At 41.9% G+C, this 21056-nt stretch overlaps 1 protein-coding gene across 1 annotated transcript; it reads left to right on the top strand.

Moving 5' to 3' along the window:
- Positions 1-2001: 2001 nt before the first annotated feature.
- cavin2a (caveolae associated protein 2a) lies at positions 2002-19981 on the top strand (the record flags this gene model as incomplete). Its single annotated transcript, XM_032513781.1, is given in 2 exon segments — positions 2002-2764; positions 16198-19981. Coding segments are annotated over 2 exon segments (1416 nt in total). The 3' UTR covers positions 17062-19981.
- Positions 19982-21056: the final 1075 nt, after the last annotated feature.

Raw genomic sequence — 21056 nt, 5'->3', positions numbered from 1 at the left:
GTTTTCCAACTCAAACATTAGGTATAATTTCCTATAAATGAGGTTTATGACCATAAGTTCCAAAAGTAACTTAAAAACTGAAGATAATAAGTTTGCGTTTTGAAGCGTTTAACGTCAAAAAAAGTGACAAAGGTGAAAAAGGGACAAAAACGTAAGACAAAGTAAAAAACATTAATTAAAAAGCGTCAACAAAAGTGTTGATTTTCAATTTAAGGGGCTTTTACACTGTCGCGCAGAAAACTGCTGCTTCCAGTCATTTCAATGAGCCAAAGGCAGCAGAGGGGACGCAGTTTTGACCTTGACTGTAAGCGGTTGCGGCCAACGTGAACGCACAGCTTTAAGCTCCCTACCTTGAGCAACATTGCAGGGCGAGAGGGCAACAAAACCGATTCAGCAGACTCTACGGACATCGTGACAGAGGTGAAGAGACTTGACAGAGGAAGCTAACAAGAGAAAAGGTGACCGAGCAAGAGTAAATCTCGGACTGGCTTTTGGTTGTTGGCGAGCGCGTGGTCAGATTAAAGGCTTCAGGGAAGACTGCGAGCTGGCACCCTACAGCTGTTGGACTGCTGGACTAGTAAGTATTGGGCCAGCGTATTGCTCTGTCTTGTATTGTTGCACATGCTTGATGTTTGGCTGTGTTCGCAAAGTTGTCGACTCACAAATATTTGATCATCAAGTAATGTAATGATGACAAATGCACAAAAAAAGAGAGTCACCTTACCTGGCCAAGAAAGAGTTTGGCACCTAGACCCCGCCACAGAACCCCAAACTGTTGTTTTGCACCACAGTTTTTGTACAGATTAAATTGTCGAGATATAACATGCTGACGAGCTATCTTTAGAGATGCTGGTAGACATCTATTTTACTTGTTGTTGATTTGGATCTCAGGAAGACTGGACTCTGTCAACATATACCGTTAGGTGTGTCTTTTCTGTGTGTGCATAGCTACACATTGTTGCAGAAAGCCTAATCTCAGTTTAAGGGTGTGAATACTGTGTATTGATTTTAGATGGAATGGTGGCTGACCAAGCCTTTACCATATCAGGAAGAATCCAATAAAATTTAGGTGGGTTTGAATGTTTCCCATAATCTGCAGTGATTAAATAGATTATTGTCATAGTGCTAATGCAGTCGCTTGTCTGCACTATCACACAGATACACCCACGTTTCTTTCCCTTTATGACACCAAGGCCCTCTTGTTGCAACACTTGATTGAAAAAGTGACTGTGTTACTGTGACTGAAATATTTACAGAGATGGTGACTGACTGAGAGAAAGGTCAGGCATCATGCCAGGGCACAGATGAGCTCATTGTTGAAACAGGGATTTCCACATTTCCATGTCAGTATCCCCAATGGCATGAGACAGAGCTCAAAAACAAAAGGGGAGAGAAAAGGGGCGCTCATAGGGCACACACCCAGTCATGCACTAACATATGAAACACATAGGTGTTCATACACCAGACAATAAAATATGGGCCATGATTTTTCTATAGCATGTCACATTGAGCTAGGTTCCAGAAACACCAGCTTTTTTATTTGGATTGTAGTTTTATCTTCACTTTATTGTGTTGTCGGACACAAAAGAACACACACACACACACACACACACACACACACGCTTCTCAATCACAATGCAGTCTAGTAGGCCTACCCTACAATTTGGTAGACCACGATCCAAAAACACACCAGCGAGTGCAGTAAACAAAAGCCTTCACACATATTTTGCAAATGCAGCCATGCATGCACAAAGTGGAATGGTTGGCAGTCACACAAAAACACAAAGCAAGCTAGTAAGGAAATACACACACACACACACACACACACACACACACACACACACATACTCTATCTCTATTCTGTTGATGGGGCTAGACCTGCACGGTTTCCATAGCAACCACGCCCCTCCCTTTGGCTTGCGGGGGAGGTGTTTTGAAAGTTTACAGCGTGTGTGTGTGTGTGTGTGTGTGGGGGGGGGGGGGGGGGGGGGGGGGGGGGGGGGGGGGGGGGGGGGGAGAGAGAGAGAGTGAACGATAGAAATGGGGCGTGGATGCCGAATTAACTTCGAGAAGTAACACACCCTCTCTTCAGTTCCCAGCTGGAGCAAGTGACAGCAGCAACACGAGAGAGTAAAACTCGGTCGGCTACTACACCATTACGTTTTAGGTGAATTACTCCCATTGAAGCGGGACATTTGACCACCTGTGAACCATGGAAGAAGACGCGTCCCACGCCGAGCAGCCGAACAGCATCTCCGGCAGCACCCACACCATCCCGCAGCAGCAGCCCGAAAACACGGAGCTCCTTATCCCGAGCTTCAGCCCGTCGTCCGCCCCGTCCTCTCCGACCCCGACCGGCACCCTCTCCCGGCTGGGTTTGAAAAGTCCGAGCAGCCCGACCGCGGTGGCGCCGGGCAGCCCGGTCGACCGCGGCCAGGTGAGCGCCATCACCGTGGTGGCGCTGCTGGACAAGCTGGTCAACATGCTGGAGTCGGTGCAGGAGAACCAGCAGCGGATGGAGCAGCGGCAGGCCGACCTGGAGGGCGCTGTGCGGGTCGTGCAGGGGGACGTGACCCGCCTGTCCAAAACCCATGTCAGCACCTCCAACAGCGTCACCAAGCTGCTCGAGCGCTCCCGCAAAGTCAGTGGGCACCTGAAGGATGTGAGGGAGCGCATGGATAAACAGGCGGTCCAGGTGAAGAAGCTGGAGGCAAACCACAGCCACCTGCTGAAGAGGAACCACTTTAAAGTGCTCATATTCCAGGTGAGGGAACATGGTAATCTAACAGTCAATGTTTCAAAGATTCTTTAGTAGTACAGCCCAAAAAATAACGTTGCGTTATAGTGTCAGAAACTATGAAAATAGTTGCTTATCTGGTGCTGAAGGGGAAAATAACCCAGGTGATGTCATAATGATGTCATCTGGGTTGTATTTGTAGAGTGATATTTGTAGCTGATGGACCCAATCCCAGTGTTTGTTTACAATAACTTCCGGTTAGTAAACTGCATCCTGTATGGCGTTGAGCAAACTGGGCGAGGAACAATTCAAATCAAATCAACTGCCATGTTTGTTAGCGTGACGCCACAGATATTCGGTCTATAGAAGCCTGCGGTCCTTGCTAAAGTGAGGTGTGGGGTTTCAAAAAGTTGACATTTAAGATGCAACTTGATAGCGTTCTCTGTAGGGAGTGACAACAGGCAGGACTCTCACACACTATCAAATAACATTTATGCATTCTGGGAAGGATCTGGTGTTTTTGGAGCCTAATCCATACTAGAGTCAGAATATCAATGTTGACCTTTCTTTTTTAATGTGTCTCCTGTGAATGCACTACTACATTTTTTCATAGGATAAATTTGCCACATGAGGCCTCATTTTACTGTGCGTGCGTGCGTGCGTGCGTGCGTGCGTGTGTGTGTGTGTGTGTGTGCGTGTGTGTTTGTTCATATTTGCATTCACTTTTGACTGCAGTAGTGGGTGTGTCTGGATGTGTTCTTGTGTTCCTGGTTGGCACAGACACGCAACGATAGGTTATTTTCAACACTTTAAAACTTGTTGGACAGGACTAAGGCTGCGGGACTCATTTCACAAATTATGTGGTGGGCTGTTCAATGACTCTGAAATTATTATAATCAATATATTTCAAACACACATGTACTAATAGAAATGTACATTGTGCACAAATGCTGAAATATGATTTGCTTGAAATCTTAACGGTTTTTAGAAACGTGCATATACAGAACTTTCCTCTCGTGTGTGTGTGTGTGTGTGTGTGTGTGTGTGTGTGTGTGTGTGTGTGTGTGTGTGTGTGTGTGTGTGTGTGTGTGTGTGTGTGTGTGTGTGTGTGTGTGTGTGTGTGAAAAGGGTGTGTGTGTGTGTGTGTGTGAAAAGGGTGTGTCTGGGAATGGGGCTGTTGAGGATAATGGAGGAGGGCTCAGACGCTGACTGATCTGTTTACACCCCACAGTCATAATTCAGACAGACAGATAGTTTCTGGATGGATTTACCACTTCAACTGCCATATCACACCTGGCAGGGGAAAACTCTAAACAGGCACTAAAAAGTGATACACTTGCCAATTTCTCCAGGAAATTAGGAGTTGAAAGTGTCCTTACATAACCCGTCCCTCACTTATCTCAAGACACAAAAATGGTTGAAGCTTTTTGGTCGAAACTACTAACACCACATGTAAAAGATAGGCTAGGCCTCAACTTCAACCTGGATTCTTGATATGCATATTTATCATGCGGTTGCCATGCAAGATGAAAGCAGTTCCATATTGTGTTTGACGGATGCATTTCCACTCAATCCCAAAAAACATGATCTGGGCATGGTCTCCGGGTAACCTTTGTGCATGAATAAGTACACGGTTTTTAATGATTACATGTGTATATGTGTATGTGTGTGGGTGCATCTGAGCATGTGTGTGCCCAGGCAGCAAAAGGGGGCGGTGGCATTGTTGACACAGCCAGAGCCACAGAGAGCTCTTAACCACTGTTGTTATCTGGTTTCCCAGTTACTGAGGCTCTGTTGTTGCAAATGCAACAGGTGCCAAGACCTTTCCATGTACAAGGTGGCTCTGAGTGTGTAGGCGAGGTCCCGGGGATCGCTTCGATTTAATCCCGGTCCGTTTTTATGTGCTACAAGGGAGTGTCCTTTTGCTTTAGAGATAGTGAGAGCGGGTGGTCTTGCTTTCTTTTCAATTCATTGTCACATTTCACACGTCCTAATGATTTTTCATGTTATGTTTTCCTGGCTGTACATATCTTTTTTTGTTTTTCTCCCTTCTTTGCATTGTGTTAATGTCTTTAACCAGTGTTTTGAACTAGTGTCTATTATGTTAATATTATAAGAGCATGTAGGAGTATCATTTAAAGTTTCCTTTATCTACCAGTGTTGCGTTGCTCAAAGGCTAAAGGTTAAAAGTGATGATTGGCTTTCTGTGAGTTGAGTTTTTGTCCCTCCAAATTTGTGTCAAACTAAGAGCGGCATATTTGTAGATGAGGGCCAGGTAGGTATGTGTGTATCCAGCATGTGTGTGCGTGCAACTTGCCCATTGGATGTTATGCTGATGTGTTGGGTCAGGTGTATGCAGTTACAGAGCTGGTAAATGAGACTTGGCGGGCCTGAGGGGAGAGGGACATAAAAGAACTGTTCAGCCCTTGTTTTCTCCTCCCTGAGCTAGTGTTTCTCTCTTTTCTGTGTCCATCCCTTTCTGTCTCACATAATCTCTTATTTTAACTCCAGTATTGTGTCTTTTTATTCTGGATTTTCTTCATCTGGTGCTTTGTTTTAATTCTCTTGTCTGACATCTTTCGGTTTATGTGTAAATGTCCTACTGTTTTTCCCTTCTCGCTTTGCTCTCTCCGGCTGTTTCTTTGTGTTTTATACAAACTCCAACTTGCACGGTGAGACCGCTTTTTTTCGGTCTTTGGTCCAGCCACCTGTCCGGATTCCCTGAAACTGCATGAAAGCACATGCTGCACGCCTCACGCTACTCTTTGATAACGACCACATGATAATGCCAAACTCTCTATACCAGCCCTGTAGCTATTGGCCAAGAGGCCCTCCTCCCCTCAGATTGATCCAGAACACTCATCACCCTGTACGTGCCATCTGAGGTGGAAACACGGGGTTTCTGGGTAAACAGTGGTCTATCGCCGCTCAGACTGTGGACACGGTCAGTCAGAAATGGCAAAGATGTCTCCCGCTCCGCTGCGTCTCTGTGCATAACAGGGAGTAATGAGGACTTAATTACTGATGATTGGTCCTTGTTTGTTTGTTTTTGTGCACCAGGGCTTTTCCTGTTCCCACACAGCCCTCCCCTCTCTGGCCCTTTTTTCTTGCGCACAGACACACACACACGCACACGCACACAAAGAGCACAGATAATTCTCAGCCCTTTGAGATTCCAGTGTGTACAGTGTAGAGATTTGTTTTGGTAATTACTGTTGGGAAAGGTAAAATGTTTTGCGTTGGATTGCAGATATTTTCTATTATTTGTCACAGAAATTAATTTCAAAAGCCCATTACCTGAGTGTTTAAATATTAACAGCCACCCTGGAGAGACCTTGCACCTTATCCTAACTGCATCACTGTGGCATGTTACGTGAAGTACGGCATATTTGGATTTCCATTTTCCTGCGACAGAAGACATTTATTTCCCCTTAATCTCCCCATCTGTGTTTATTTCACAGTGGGATTTCATCACAACAAACAAGTCAACCACAACGGCAAATTGAATTTGAACGCTGCAGGAATTGCATTTGTATTCCCGCCTTGCACATATGGGCCTGGTTGAGAGTTTTGCTCGATATTTAGCAGCGAGAAGGGAGTTGTTGTCTTGTGGCCCTAGTGGCGGAGGGGTGAGCAAAAGGACTTTAGGTGATTGTGTGTTTTTTATCGCAGACTGGCAGGGAGTGACAACAGGCAGGGCTCTCTCACACACTATCAAATAAAATTCATATCACATTGCAAGGAAAGAGAAACATGTTCCCCAGCCAAACTAAACACAATGACTGCGACAGGCTTTTTGTTGATGGACGATGTGCTGTAGGAGTCATGGTGGATTCCTTACTCTTTAGTCTCTCATTCTTCAGTTATACATGTATTAAGGGAAACTCTTCAGATTGTGAAACTTCTCTGTCTGTCTGTCAGCCCATCCTGACTCATCCTCAGAAGGTGTTTACAGAGGTTCAAAGGTTTTGAATGATTGGCTACACTTCAGTCATTGTCATTTTGTTTGCTTTGCTGCCTATCGTCATAGTGCTTTTGTTCGTCGACACTTGACCAAAGGTTGCACTTAATGTGAGCTTCAAGCAGTAGGAATTAAAGTCATGGAGGACAAACTGTAATTCCGTCCCCAGCCTCGCCCCGAACTCTTACCTTTAGCTTAGTGACTCAAAGCTACTACTGTGAAGATAAATATAGCTTAATAAATAGGTCAGCTATCTGATCAATATGGGTCCCATCTTGTGCATACAAATCATGTGTGATGCAAGCTTTCCTACAAGAGAAAACCTTAAGCTGACCCCTAAAGAAGCAAGGATGAGAGTTAAACTAAACACCTATTTTAATCAGTTAAAAACAATATGTTCCGGGGCAATTAGATATTTGAGTGTAATCATAGTGCACATATTGTGTGTGTGTTCAGTGCAGAATCTTCCATCATAAAATCCTATCCATTTCCACAGGTTGGAGCAGGCCACTGGCTGTAGGCAAGAGCTCAGATTTGTTGTGTGTGTCGCTCGACCAGGTGGTATACAGCTCCAACTCGTAGCCTAAAGCACTGCTGGCTGCTTCACTGCATTAGAACATTCTGGGCCTACATGCTACCAAGCTTTTACCCATGGTGATGTTTAACCCTCGAAAGTCTAAGGGCATTTTTTTACATATCTTCTTAAATTGACCTTTTTAGTGTATTTATATATTAATGATCCACATGTGTTCTCACATCAAAATGTTAACCTTCCTGTTGTCTTCAGGTCAAATTTGACCCCTTTCCAAAATGTTTCTATATTATAAATTTAGGTTTCTTTCAAACAATTTTTCCTAAAAAAGGACAACAACGTTCCTCACAAGTTAAAGAAATAATCAGTTTACTACTTTCACTGAATTTGTGTGTTTTTTGTCAATTATATAGCATTTGCAGAAAGAAAAAAAACTGGTAAAAGAACTTTAAAAAAAAAAAAGAGAAAAATGTGAAAAAATTAAATAAAAAAATAAAACTTTAAAAATTTGGGGAAAAACCCACGAAAATGTCAAAATCAAATCATTGGAGACAAAATCATTGGAGGAAAGCCACAAAAGGGTCGAAAAAGAACACCGTAACCTTGATAAAAGTTTTTTCATGTTAAATTTTGACTCAGAAAAACAAAAATTTCCAGGTTGGCGGGAAGACAACACAAGGATTAAGAACCTTAACTTATGATGTGTTGTGCAAATAGTTTTGGTGCTTGAAATGTTTGACCAAGACCAAAGTCTTGTTAAAATAATAAATACGCCTGAAATAAAATGTTGTAATATTGCTTTTTGAGTAGGCGTTTTTGTCAAACATTGTTTGCGTCCTTCGTCCTCAGAGGGTTAAAGTTATAGGTTAGTTGACTCCAAGTAACCGACTAGTTACTGTAACTCTACAGCTATTGCCACTGTCTAGAAACAATAAATAAGCAGGGCTGCATTACAGCAATGTGCTTTGTTTTTCTTGGTAGCAAGTAGTGCAAGGGATTCCAGTTTCCAATGAATGTATTACTTTACACTAACTAATCCCAGTAACCTTTCATTAATTTTGACATTTTGAATCGACGGACTGGTTTTTTAGCTGTCTGACCAGGAGTTAGATGGGACAGTTGATGTGAATTTTGTGTCGACGCAATAAGTGCAGTGTTAGCTTTGCGTAGGGGCTGGAGGTGTTGGGAGGTGGTTCGCTTCCACAAAAACAGGGGGAAAATGCATTCCAATAACTCCATAGCTGTCTCTTTACATGTTGTGCCTTCTTATGGGAGCCACTAGTAGCAACTGACTTACTCTGTAAGCCTATTGTGGGTTTTGTTTAAAGTTGGAAGGTGTGTGTACTCTACACTTTCACTGTGAGGACTGGGCCCTTCTAGCTATTAAAACTATTGCTGGTGAGTCAGTACCTCCTGAACATATCTGGCTGCTTGTTAAAACTCAATTAATGTCTCATTTTCTCAATAGAGAGAATATTGCAAAATACCACCGTTAGATATTTTCCACAAATCATTTAGCCCTACCAGTGACCACGAGTACAGTATGTAACTTTCAAGCATTGGGTCCTTCACAATCCACAAGTTGTGACCGAGGTTTTAAGCACAAGCTTTTTGTGGAAGAGTGCTGTTGGATTGGAGTAAAACTGATCCCAGTAATAAGTCTAATATGTGTGTGCAACCTTGAGGCATGCTTTCTAAATGAACAATGAGGTTTCTAGCTTTGTCATCATTCTTGTTTTCCCTTTGGGGATCATTCCCCAGATAATCCTCTGGGTTTTACAAAAACAAAATAAAGAGCGGAGATGTCAGAAAGAGAGATCAGTATCAGGAGAGAAAGAATGACAAATTAGCTCTGTTTTCGTCCACTATTGATAATATCAAACGAGTGAGTTTGGATAAGAGATTATATTTAAGTTTGCCTTATGGGTGAAAGACACGCATGTGTATAGGGAGGTCTTACCCTAAGTGCTCGCTCTTCCGCCTGATGGCATACAGGTTTGACAAGTCTGCGCAACAATTTCTGTCTGTGAGGCAAAGGCAAGTTGGCAACTGCAGATTCCTGCTGTGAAAGACTAGTTGCAACAGCTTCAGACTGACAATTTTACAAAGTCTGAGTGAGCCTCCCTCACAGACTGGGGATGTATGATAGGCTACTAAGTTGTGTTTTAGTATAATTTGTTTTTAAGTCATTTCCATTCGCTGTGGACTAAAAGTCGGTGCTATAAAACAATATACAAAGTAATAGGGACAATACAACAAAGCCGTGTGCACAAAGATAAATAAAGGTGGCGCTCCTCAGATAGTTTAGCCTCGCAGCATGTCCCATGATGCACTGCACTTCTTTTTCTTTAGAATGGCCAGGAGCACATATTTAGCAGGTTTATAATTATGTCATAAGTGTTATGGTAATGTAATTAAGCTCTTTGGCACACTTCTTTTTCTCTTTCACGTTCCCACAATATGAGATGTTAGATGCAGGCGCTGACTTCTTGAAGGGATAGAGTTGGAAATGGTTAAAGTAACAGTGCAGGCAGTTTTTTACGCTGGTATTCTGCCAAAGAAACTCTAGGTCCTATTTAACAAAACAAAAAAAGTCAAACCAGTCATCATCTTTTGTCTCCTTCTGTCTCCTCTTTTTGGACTTTTCAATCCACTGGCCAGGGCCACAACATCCATGACAGGAAAAGGGAAACAATAGCCACGCTGGTTCTCAGTGTTCTTATTTCTCTACTTTAAAATAAAACATGAAAATACAACATGTCTCAAGATAACATGATGACTTCCAGGCTTCTCTGCGAACACTGGTGCCCTTTGACCTCTATACGGGGTAAACATTGTGACAATTGGTGGATAGCCTTATCAAAAATGCTCACGGTATCGCCACGCAGCTCTTATCAAACAATGGTCGTGATACGCACAGTTTGGTGATTGTGCCGAAACAATGTGTAGAAGGGGGAATATTGGAACATTTGAACAAAAGAGCCAAAGGAGATTGAAGATGAAAACTGCAGCAACGAGAATTGTAAATGTACAGGAATGTTTTCCGGTGACACTGCTGAAGACATGTTTACCTCATTTATCATAAATGCAGAGGCGATGGTGCAAGACAAGCAGTGGAATGTGCAGGTGTAGCAGTGTGATCTGGCTGATGTAAAGGATGTGCAGTAAGTGGCAAGGAGCGCAATTGTCCAGTGAACTATGGGGTTCTTATATAATGAATACCATGCAATGTATGAAATTCATAATGATCATCTGAAGTGCAAGGATTGCCATACTGTAAATAATGGGCTAAGTGAACAGACGTCCTACATCATCATTAATGTCCTCAGGAAATATCGGCGCCTCACTAGATTGCCACGATTTCCGTTCTGCCGGCCTGTCAGCATGACATCACGCCTGAACTGGTTATTGTGTTGTGTGATTACGCAAGATTGCAAAGCCAGTAAACATGCCGTGTGTTTCTTTTATGAAGCAGAAATGGGAGGGGCGCGGGTGGGAAAGAATGCCCTGACTTGTTTATGCAAAGCTTAGTGGGTATGAGGCCAAGAGGCATAATTCAGAAACATGATTGATGTTACTTGAAATCATAACGTTTGTCACAATTTAAGCATACTTGTTAGGTGGTATGGTGTTAGACTAAGATCTGTAGAGTTGTAAAGAATATTTAAATAACTATCAGTGCAAGGCAGTGTATTGGGTCTAATACACTGTGTATAGTACATACAGTACAGAGTTTATCATGTTACCCAGTCCCATGACAAATAGCAGAATTCCATTTTCTTTCCTTCCTTTCCTCCTTCCTTCCTCTGTCCACAGATGGCTCCTCATGTACATTGGGGTGGGAATGGAAAGGGCTTGATGTTACGCAACAAGCTGGGTCGGCGTGAACTGTAAAACAAGAGACTGCACTTTAGTGGGAAGGATGTAATCAAAACATATGCAGATGAAGGCACATCTGCACAATCACATGAGTTTCAGACAGACACTGTGTGGCAGTTGTTCATTGAATTGATGTGTGTAAGAGAGTGCAGGGACTACAGTTTAATAGAGAGTGTTTTGTTTGGATGTTTTGAAGTACAAATAAGAAGGTTTGACAAATTTAGAAAGTAAAGGTAGGGTGGGGCTAAATTAAAGCTGTGATATGCCATTTCATTTTTAAGTTGTTGGGCGAAAAGACCATAATAATTTTTCAGCATGTTGTATTTAAAGTGGACTGAGAGACATCTAGACTTGTGCACCTCTCCTTGGCTCGCTTTTTAGGTTTTAGAAAATCTAGCTCGTGACGGGAGACTTTTGGCAATTGCAAATCATTTCAGAGAGCGAGTGTTCCTATTGGCTGTTCTGCACATGCATATTCTTGTGTGATGGAAAGGGGAGAAGGAGAGCTGCAGGAAGGGTCTCATTCTACTTTCAAACATTTGTTTTTGCTTTCTACCCACTGCAGCTTTTAACAGACTGAAAGGGGAATATTCAGAAGCACATTGCTTGAAATATGCAGTACGAAAAAGTCTATCAATCAAGACAAAGCTTCTGTACATTCTCAATTCAGTTTGTCTGCAATGTTGTTGTTTTTTTACCCTGTTCTTATAAACTAAGCCTCCGGTCTTTCTCATTCTGTAACAACATAATTGCAGGGCAGGGGCTTGGCAGTAGCGAATGTGCACACACATGCATTTCTGTGTGTGCGGTGGTGATAGTGTACCCTCTCATTGGTGCAGTCCTCCTGAGGCACCTGACTCACTGTGCCAACACACCTGTACTAACTTCGCCTGTTAGGATTTGGAAAACCTCCATTCATCGTCCGAAGGGCCAGGAAGACAAACCTAGGCTAAAGGCTAACATCACTGTGCTAATATGCTCAAATTGACAAAGACAGCATGCTGTTTGGAGGTTTAATGCTTAGCATATTCACCATCTTAGTTTAGTGTAATAGTGTGCTAAAGTATATTAATTAGTGTAAAACTCAGAGTACAGATGATGGAACATTGTTGTCATAAGTTGCAGATGCACGCACATAAATAAAACCAAGAGACAAGATGCAAAAGAAACAACATAGGGTATCGTTATAAACCGAGACACTCACTCAGGAAGTAACCTGAGCCCATCTGAGCTGCCGTCGCGCCCCGCCCTGATCTCTCTCTGTTTGAATAGAGCAGAAAATTCCAGAGAATTGACTTACAAAAGCTCTGGCTTAGTAACACCTTGCAGGACTTGCAATTGGATGGCAGTTCTACCATGCAACTGTTAAATGAGATCTTGAACTCCAATACATAAGCGTTCGAAATATCTTTGTGTGCTCCCCATTAACGCAGAGTAAACTTGATTTCACACAAAATAAATTTAGTTTTTTGGTTTGCTACAAATTTATTTTCATTTAATTTCATTTTGTTCTATTAAGCAGTTTCTTTAAACAATAGCTGATGTCCTACATGGTTGCACAAAGATACATTTAGAACACGCACACACACACACACACACACACACATCACATTCTCCGTTGATAATAAGTGCTTGCTTAGAGGATGCATTAATTGTGAAGGGATTCCCAGGAGAACAGTGCCAGAATGTGAGTTGCACTTGCACACACAGGACAGACCTGGGTCAAATGGTGTTTAGGAAGATTTCGTTTGTTCTAGCTTGCTTGCCAAGATTGTTGGGGGTTAAACTAAGGACACCCTAATTTCACCCTATTTTACTACTTAGACAGCTAAACCCAGAAACAGCATTTTATCAGTCAAATCAAATAAAAGATGAAGCCAATGCTGGGGAAACAATGTGGCGATGAACACTGTGTGATTAGTAAAAGCACATATCATTCAAAATGTATAGTCAATCAATCAATAAAACCACTGTATTACTGCAGAAGGTCTAGTACAGCATGTAGTATTAGACCTCAGTTTTCATTGGAGGGTTTTTTGAGTTTCAGCTGCTGCCTCCCACACACTCCAGTACCCGCAGCGATTATATCACAAACAACATGTATGAGCCAAATCAGAAAGTCTATGGCATGCCCTGACTGGAGCAGAGGAGTCGTGATTGATTCTTTAGAAATCTTAACACCACTAAACAATCAGAAAAGATTAGGGTGTTTTTTTTATCAGGGAACAGTTCCCTGAGGGTCAGGACAGGTCCTACTGGTTCTGATTTTCTCATCGGGACTGGTCAGATTAGGTGGGTGTTTAACTCCTAAAAAGGCCATGCTCATTAAATCTGACTTGAAATGTACACACAGAAAAGGAAGTAGGCTTCATGTCTGGAGTAATAGCATCTTCCAATAAGCAAGCTTTCTGTTTCTCCGTTACACGTTACGTTACTAACGTGTCCAGTACAAAAAGCTGTCACCTACACAGTTCCTGACTGTCTGATTTGATTCTGCATGAACACGTTGAGATCCACACAGTCTCTGTGGGTGTGGTGGAGTTTCAGACCAACAGCAAAATGGGGTAATGGGGCCATTATTGTAGCAGAGCTATTTATGTATGCAGAGTAGAATCCTATCTCAATCTGTGTGTGCGTTATTACGTTTTTAAATGTGTAAACTAATCTCTAAATGCAAACTGAATTTGCAAATACCAGGTAACATGTTTGCAAATTTGTAAATGCGTAAAAAAATTGTAAATGCGTAGACTCTGAATGTGTACATAGATCTCATGGATTGAGATACAGTTACACAACTCTCTAATACTCTAATAGCTTCACAATGGGGCATCGATAACTGCTCGTTTGGCTGTGAAGGTGGCCACAGAGAACAAAACTGAAAGGGAGGAGTCACAGTCAAATGAAACCATCGTTATGGGTAACCAGAGCTTTCCCCAAGGTGCTACCTCGGAATTCAAGTTACAAACCAACCGTTCATCACAACTCCTAGCTTTTTGGGGATGATCACACACCCCTAGTGGTTGGTAGTTGTAAATCACAAAAATATTTAGGATAATTAAGAGTTAAAATCAGTACATTTTCAACAAAGTAATTACTCTTACTGTACTAGATATTGCACAGTATGTTTAATTTGTTGTCTTCCCTTTTAAACGTGGCCTAGTTGCGGGTTGCCTTGAAGAACCCGCTGAGAGATTTATTGGTATTAGTTGGGAGATACCACACATGCTTGGCACACACCTGAACTTTGAATCATGCCTGCAAGTTTGAGATCAAGGCCAGAAGTATCACTGCAAAGTGGTAAAAATTGGAGAGTTTCTGCATGGCTTTCCATCTCTTAGGAGCTTTCTATACACTATGAAGTTGTTTAGGCGCCTATAAGAAGCGCTGTGAACTGCCATGGCTGAGATCAAGGTAGAACTGCAGTTAGCCATAATCCTGAAGCCTCAAACATAGCCTCAGAGTTAATCCAATCGGAAAATAAAATCATGCAAAAGTTCTAGAAGTTGTTTTTAGGAATTAACACAATTTGATATGCTCTTGTGATGGTCTCAAATGCTAGTACTAGTACTATATACTAATATAATTGTCACAGATTCTCTATCATCTTATTTCACATTTTACCTACTTCATGAAAATGGCAGCAAACGGCGTGTCAAAATTGGCTTTAATTGGCTAAAGAGAGATTGTAGGTGCAATACTGCCGTCCTTTAAAGCAAGAACACACCATTTAGTGTTGAATGAAGAATAAACAGGAGGCCGGACTCCTGTAGACCATCTGGTTGGCCCAGTCCTTAAGTATGTGTTAATGGCACTCCAAGCAAGATGCATTGCTCACTCCTTCAGCAACCCATGGCATGCTGTAACTTTAAGCAATTCTTTATTGTTTTAAGAGCTGCCACGAATTCTTGGAAATGCATTCATACTATAATGCAGACTAATTCTTACAAGCATGGTGCAAAGAAACAACTTTTGTTAAAAGTATGTCATTCCAGCATACATCGAGGGTGACTGGCACCAACACTGGTGCTTGATATTGACATATTCTGTAGTTAAACATCTCAAATAAGTAATAAGTAACTTCAATATTGGACCTGTGACCGCATTTAGTTTAAATTCCAAGTTAACGGCACAAAGCTCATATTCAAAATTAAACACTTAAATCACCCAAAACACTCCCTGTATTGTGGTGCTACTGTAACCTTAGCCCCGTCAGAAAATGACTTTATGAAGCATGTTTAACACTCAAAACCAAGAATCCAGCCGTGGTACTTATAGCTGATATTACTGGGAGGGTTTCTCTATGAGCATTTGAAATGTGTAGTGGAGTATGTGAACCACTGAAGCTGCTTCCTGACTCTCCACTCACCCCTGGTTGTGAAAGAATAGGGGCAGGTGGAACGCTAGCTCATAAATCCCCATTGGAGTGTAACATAGAGTGTAACATGTGTGTGCCCGCATGTGTGTGATTGCGTATTGTGCACAGATGATTTGGCAGCAAGTAAGAGGGATGAAGAAGAGACTGAGGAGAAACCAAATGAAACTGGATATTTAACCTACTGCTCTCCATTTCACTCTGTTTATGGTCATCAATGTGTTGATGGATGGCGGGTTAAGGCAGAGAGAGACTTCAAAGAGAAACAATTGGAGGTGTGTCTCCTTCAGAGAAAAGGTGGAATTCCTCAGATACCTTGAGGAGAAGACCAGGGAGGCATGAAGAGACTGATTTCTTCTGTCCTCGGCAGGCAGTCAACCAATATGTGTAGTGTCTAGAGTATAAGGTATTAAACACAGACAGCCATTTACAATGGCTGAACCATAGTCAGAGAAATACATAAACATGTTTTTTAGGGTGTGTTTGGAAGTAATGATCTTGACTTTGATCATCATGGTCAGGAATTCCATTGAAATCATTGGAGCTTGTAAAGTTGTCTAAAGGCTAACCTTGACAAGAACAAATTCAAACAAAGATATCATCAAGGTAATTCCTTATGAAACTAAAGCCTGGTTCAGGCAATTATGCTCACTTGTAACCGATCCAAAAGGCCGCCCTCTTAACCCTTCTGTTTTTGTCCTTCTGTTTCCCAACAGGAAGACAATGAGATCCCCACTAGTGTGTTAGTCAAGGACTCCCTCAAGACCCCACAACCAAGCCAGTATGATGCAGAATCCATCCGTCCCGCTGCGTCTGTTGCTTGCTCTGTTGATGGCAGCCATGCCCCTGAGGGTCTTCAGACCATTAGCCTGTCCTCCGATGACGACGATGGTCTTCCAGCACACCTTGAGGAGGACGAGATGTTTCAGTGCGACGCCGCAATGGGCACTTCCCACACATTTGAGAGAAGGGCTGACAAGTTCAAGCGCAACAGCCTGAAAAAGGTTGATAGCCTCAAGAAGGCCTTCTCGCGTCAGAGCATCGAGAAGAAGATGACCCAGATCACCACCAAGATTGTGCCGCCTGAGAAGCGTGAGAAACTCAGGAAGAGCCTTACCCCTAACCACCCCAAGAGCCCGACTGCCAAATCCTCCTCTTTTAAGGTGTCTCCCATGACTTTCAATGTCAAGAAGGTCAGAGATGGGGCAACCCCCACGGAAGACATGGGGTCACCTGGGGAAGAAGCCCATGTGGAGATTCCTGCTCTGGAAAGCTTAGATGGTGAGAGTCCCTTGGCAGAGGTGCATACCCAAGAAGGCGTTGTGGAGCAGATTCGGGAGATGCTCAGTCCCTCCACCCCAGAGAGCATGAAGGCAGAGCTGGCAATCAATGGAGAGGCCTCAAGCATCGAAGGGGAGATGAATGGCGATCGTATTGCTGGCCTGGCAGTTCCAGAGCTTGATGAAGATGTTGACGCGGAGGAAGAAGAGGAGGAAGAAGAAAAACACAAAAGCCCTGTTAAGCCAGCAGCAGATGCCCAGATTCCCACAGCAACAATTGCTGTAGAGCAAGTGGCTTAATATGATTTTCATTTTTAAAAAGCATCAATTAAAGTTTCTTTTCTTGCTCAATTTTTCTGCACGCTTCAGACACATGTTCTTTCTAATGTAAACTCTGTCTTGTCTAGTCTTCCATATAAACTAGACTTGGACTATTCCTGCAACACTACCTTTATTATTACCATCTTGGTCTAAAAACCTTGACACAGACTGTACAAGCAACTAGGTTGACAACTAGACCCCACAGTGTATCAGCATCTGGTGCAAGTGCTTCCTGAACCCTGGAACAGGGTTGGCCAGAGAAAGTACCATTGCACCAACACACCATAACTCACTCCCATCAGCTGGTGCCCACCTCTTTAACAGCAGCACATCTCCAGGGCGCTGGGCCAACTATCTCCCTCCTGCTGTGTTTTCTGCCACACAAGCTCTTTTCCTCACTGACAAATAGCCTCGTCCTTCTTTGTGTTGTTTTTTTTGTGTGAAAAAAATAGTAAATCTTTGGCAACAGTAGTACTGCCAACCGCCTGTTGAGGCAGGGTGTTGCCAGGTTGTGCAAGAGTTGGAATGGGAAGTTTCTGGGTTTTTTTTTCAAGTTAAAAGGTCCTGGGGTGTTTTGTGGTGAACTAGATGTGTTTTCTAAGTTCTTTGGGCCTGTGCTTAAAAAGCCTAGATCTTAAATAACGGGGGAATAAACTTAAGACGCCAATGTTGCGCTTACTTGTTTCCTGTCTTTCACCTGCTCTCGTCAACATGTTTGTTACTTCCATAGTGAGATCCAAGTCGTCATTTCCGACTACTTTACCTTGAATACCACATGAGTCACGTGTGGTACTTTAAAATATTTTAGTAATTAATGATTGCCAATTGAGTAACATCCAGGTGTTGAAAATTAGAAAAGATAGCATTTGTAATAGCCTAAATGACCTTGTGAACATCAATCAATAGTCTAAGAAAGGTCAAATATACATTTTTTGCAATAACATGTTTGTGCTAAATTTACAGTGATGCAAATGAAGGACATCAATGCAGAATAGAAGCTACTCTAAATGCCTAGGAAAAATGCATTAGTGAAAGAAAGAACCCTGCAGGTTTTAATATTGACATACTAAATGTCCCTTTTATAGCCCCTTTGTCTTTTCTGCAGGGCAACTTTGTTAATGTTCAGGAATTCTAATTTTTTTTTCTTTCTATGTGAGGCACACTACTCTAGATATTATAGCGTAAACACCATGAAATAGTACCTTTGTGATAACTGCCCCTTAGTGTGTGTACTTCATACAGTAAATGTTGTATCTGTGAATTTGTTTTGAGTTATGCTATCTTGTCTTTTTCTTTGAGGAGTCCATATATTGCGTGGTGAAATCTTTCATATGTTGAAGACAAAAACACTATCTTGTACTTTTGACGGGGCACCGTCACTGAATCTCAATCTCTCACAACAGACACACACACACACACACACACACACACACACACACATACACTTGAGTGCCTTTTACCTTGCACAAGCTGGTATGAGAAAATGCAGTCCTGAAGGGATGCATTCCTATGTTTTTGTAGATAAGGTTGATCGTAAAATGCGCCTGAAGTTTTTTTTTCTTCTTCTTCTGAGAAATTCCTTGCAGCTATCACTTTATGGGGAAAAGTCATGGATTGATACCAACTACATAAAAGCTGAGAAAATTCAAAGTTAAAGTAGGCACAAATTCATTCACTATCATTCACAATCAACTTTGTGTACGGATGTTGGTTATGCCTGAATGTGACCTTCATCTTGTTGCACATCACTAGTGCAACAAGCTGTAGTTACAAATGTCCAATGCCATGACTCCCTAAAAATAATTTAGCAAGTGATACCAAGTGCCAAGGATCCAGATACTAGGGAGGTCACAGGAGTTGATAAAGGCATAGGACAGCATTCCTAGCTTTGACGGATGAGTCCCCTTTAGCCCATTTTGTCTTGCCTTGCCTCTTGGCCTTCTTGTTGAGACAGCGCAAAGTGAGGAAGACACTCTCTGGAGCCACAGGTGTTCTGCCCCTGTCAAGGCTCCTGGGCATCAGTTTGAAGTGGAAAGGGGACGAATGTTGGTGTTGGAAAGTGTGGAAAAGGACTTCAGTTGTTGGAAAAGAAGGCAAAGTTGCCTTGGGGTTAGGCATATGTATGTAAAAGTGTGAGAGTCTGAAATACATAAGACCTTTGGAACTGAAACACATTGTAGGGGGTATACATACCAATCTCTGGCACTGCAGGTTTCCATTACCTAGACCCCACTATGCATCCATTATATTTCTTCTATATAAGCAATGGATTCCTAACTTGTGAAAGTCAATATATGGTGCCCCACATATTTTTATATTTTATGCAAAAATCACGCATTACAAAAAACCCTGCCAGTTTGCTCCATGGGATCTGCAAGGAGAATATTAATAGACATAAATTATTTTAAATAGCTTATTACCTGTGTTTATTAAATGTGCTTACTCATACAGATGATTTTTTTCCCTCTCTTCTTTGCATGAATCATTTTACTGAAAAGGGATTAAACACTAGGCTTATGTGTACATTCTTTGTACTGTAGAGAGGTTAAAAATATGACTGGCTTTGAGGAATTTTTTTTCATGCACATGTGTTACTTTGGTGATATCTGTCGGTTTGATATGGATCTGTTTTTGTTAGAAAGTTCAAACACCGTCTACAGCCTTTGTCAGGTAGTGATATCATGTTTAACATAATCTTTGTTCATACGGAGTTCTTACCTTCATAGCCTGTTAATTTAGTCAACCACTTAAACCAAAGACGTTCCTTCACAGCAGAAGATTCCCTGCCACTTGAGTGTTTAAATGAATTCTTCTTGTTTCAAGAATCTTGTAAACATGCAGGCATTTCCTTTCAGAAATTAGTATTGTATACATCAATAAAGATTTTATAACATTCAAATATAGTTTGTGGTCTTTATTTACGTTGTTCATGTCATGATCCTAGGGACTTGCAAGTTTGACTTATAGTGCCCAAGGAAACATGTAGCTAAGCTTGCTGTCGCTAAGGCCATCGCGAGTTTGGAAATAACGGTAGGTCATAGCGTTTTAATCGCGTAAACCTGAGTGTGGGTGACAGGGTAGTGGAGGGGTCATTTTAGTGAATGGGAGAGATTGAATTGCTCAACCCCTCTTTACACAGCACAGTTTGTGGATTTAAAGTTCTTTAATTAAAATCAAGACAAGACAGGTGATGGAGTCAAAATCAAAAGGGTCCCTTCACCCAAATTACAAAATAACCTTTAGGCCCAAAAGCTTAAGTGTTGTTTGAGCCTGTTTAGTCTATGAGATTAGGCTACTTCCTCCAACCCAGGCGGGGATGAAATCTCACTTTTGGTTGCCAAAAGCTCCGAAAAATACAATAAAAAAAATAAAAAATGAACAGCAAAGTGTCTTTCCAGAAACAAAGTCTCCTGTTAATCTAAAAAACACACTGCAAACTATTTTCATTGGAAGTATACTTTCTTCCAGGCAAATAGTCCCCATGAAAATGTAATGACAGCATGTTCTGGGAATGTTGCTGTGGAATTATTTAGCTTTTCTTTTTCAGTAGCCTACCACCATATAAATTCCATCCACCACCTTTGTATTAGGCCTACTTGGCAGTTGGCAGCAGCAGAAATATTAGATTATTTGCATTTAAAGACCACGTAATATAGGCTAGGCCTATTTTGTAGGTGTGTGTTGTGTAGGCTCACGTACGTTGTGTTGTTTTCGACAGAATAAAACCTAAATCTTTATATGCAGTCTGAGTACATTAACAGTGATAAGGTGTCGTATGTGTGTTTTGGTATCCTATATCCTTTCTTTTTCAATAGCAATACAATAATATAGAATAGAATGGCTTTATTGTCACAAGTACAGTACCTGTGCAACGAGACTGAAGCAACCCCTTTACAGTGTTGACACGAAATATAAAAATATAAAATATAAGTAGCACAGAAGAAGAAAGAAAAAAAAAAAGAAGAGAGGGGGGA

Source organism: Etheostoma spectabile, chromosome 4 (assembly GCF_008692095.1).
Source record: "Etheostoma spectabile isolate EspeVRDwgs_2016 chromosome 4, UIUC_Espe_1.0, whole genome shotgun sequence".
Classification (NCBI taxonomy): Eukaryota; Metazoa; Chordata; class Actinopteri; order Perciformes; family Percidae; genus Etheostoma; species Etheostoma spectabile.
Note: the sequence above shows the minus strand (reverse complement) of the source record. Positions and strands in the feature narration are given on the sequence as shown.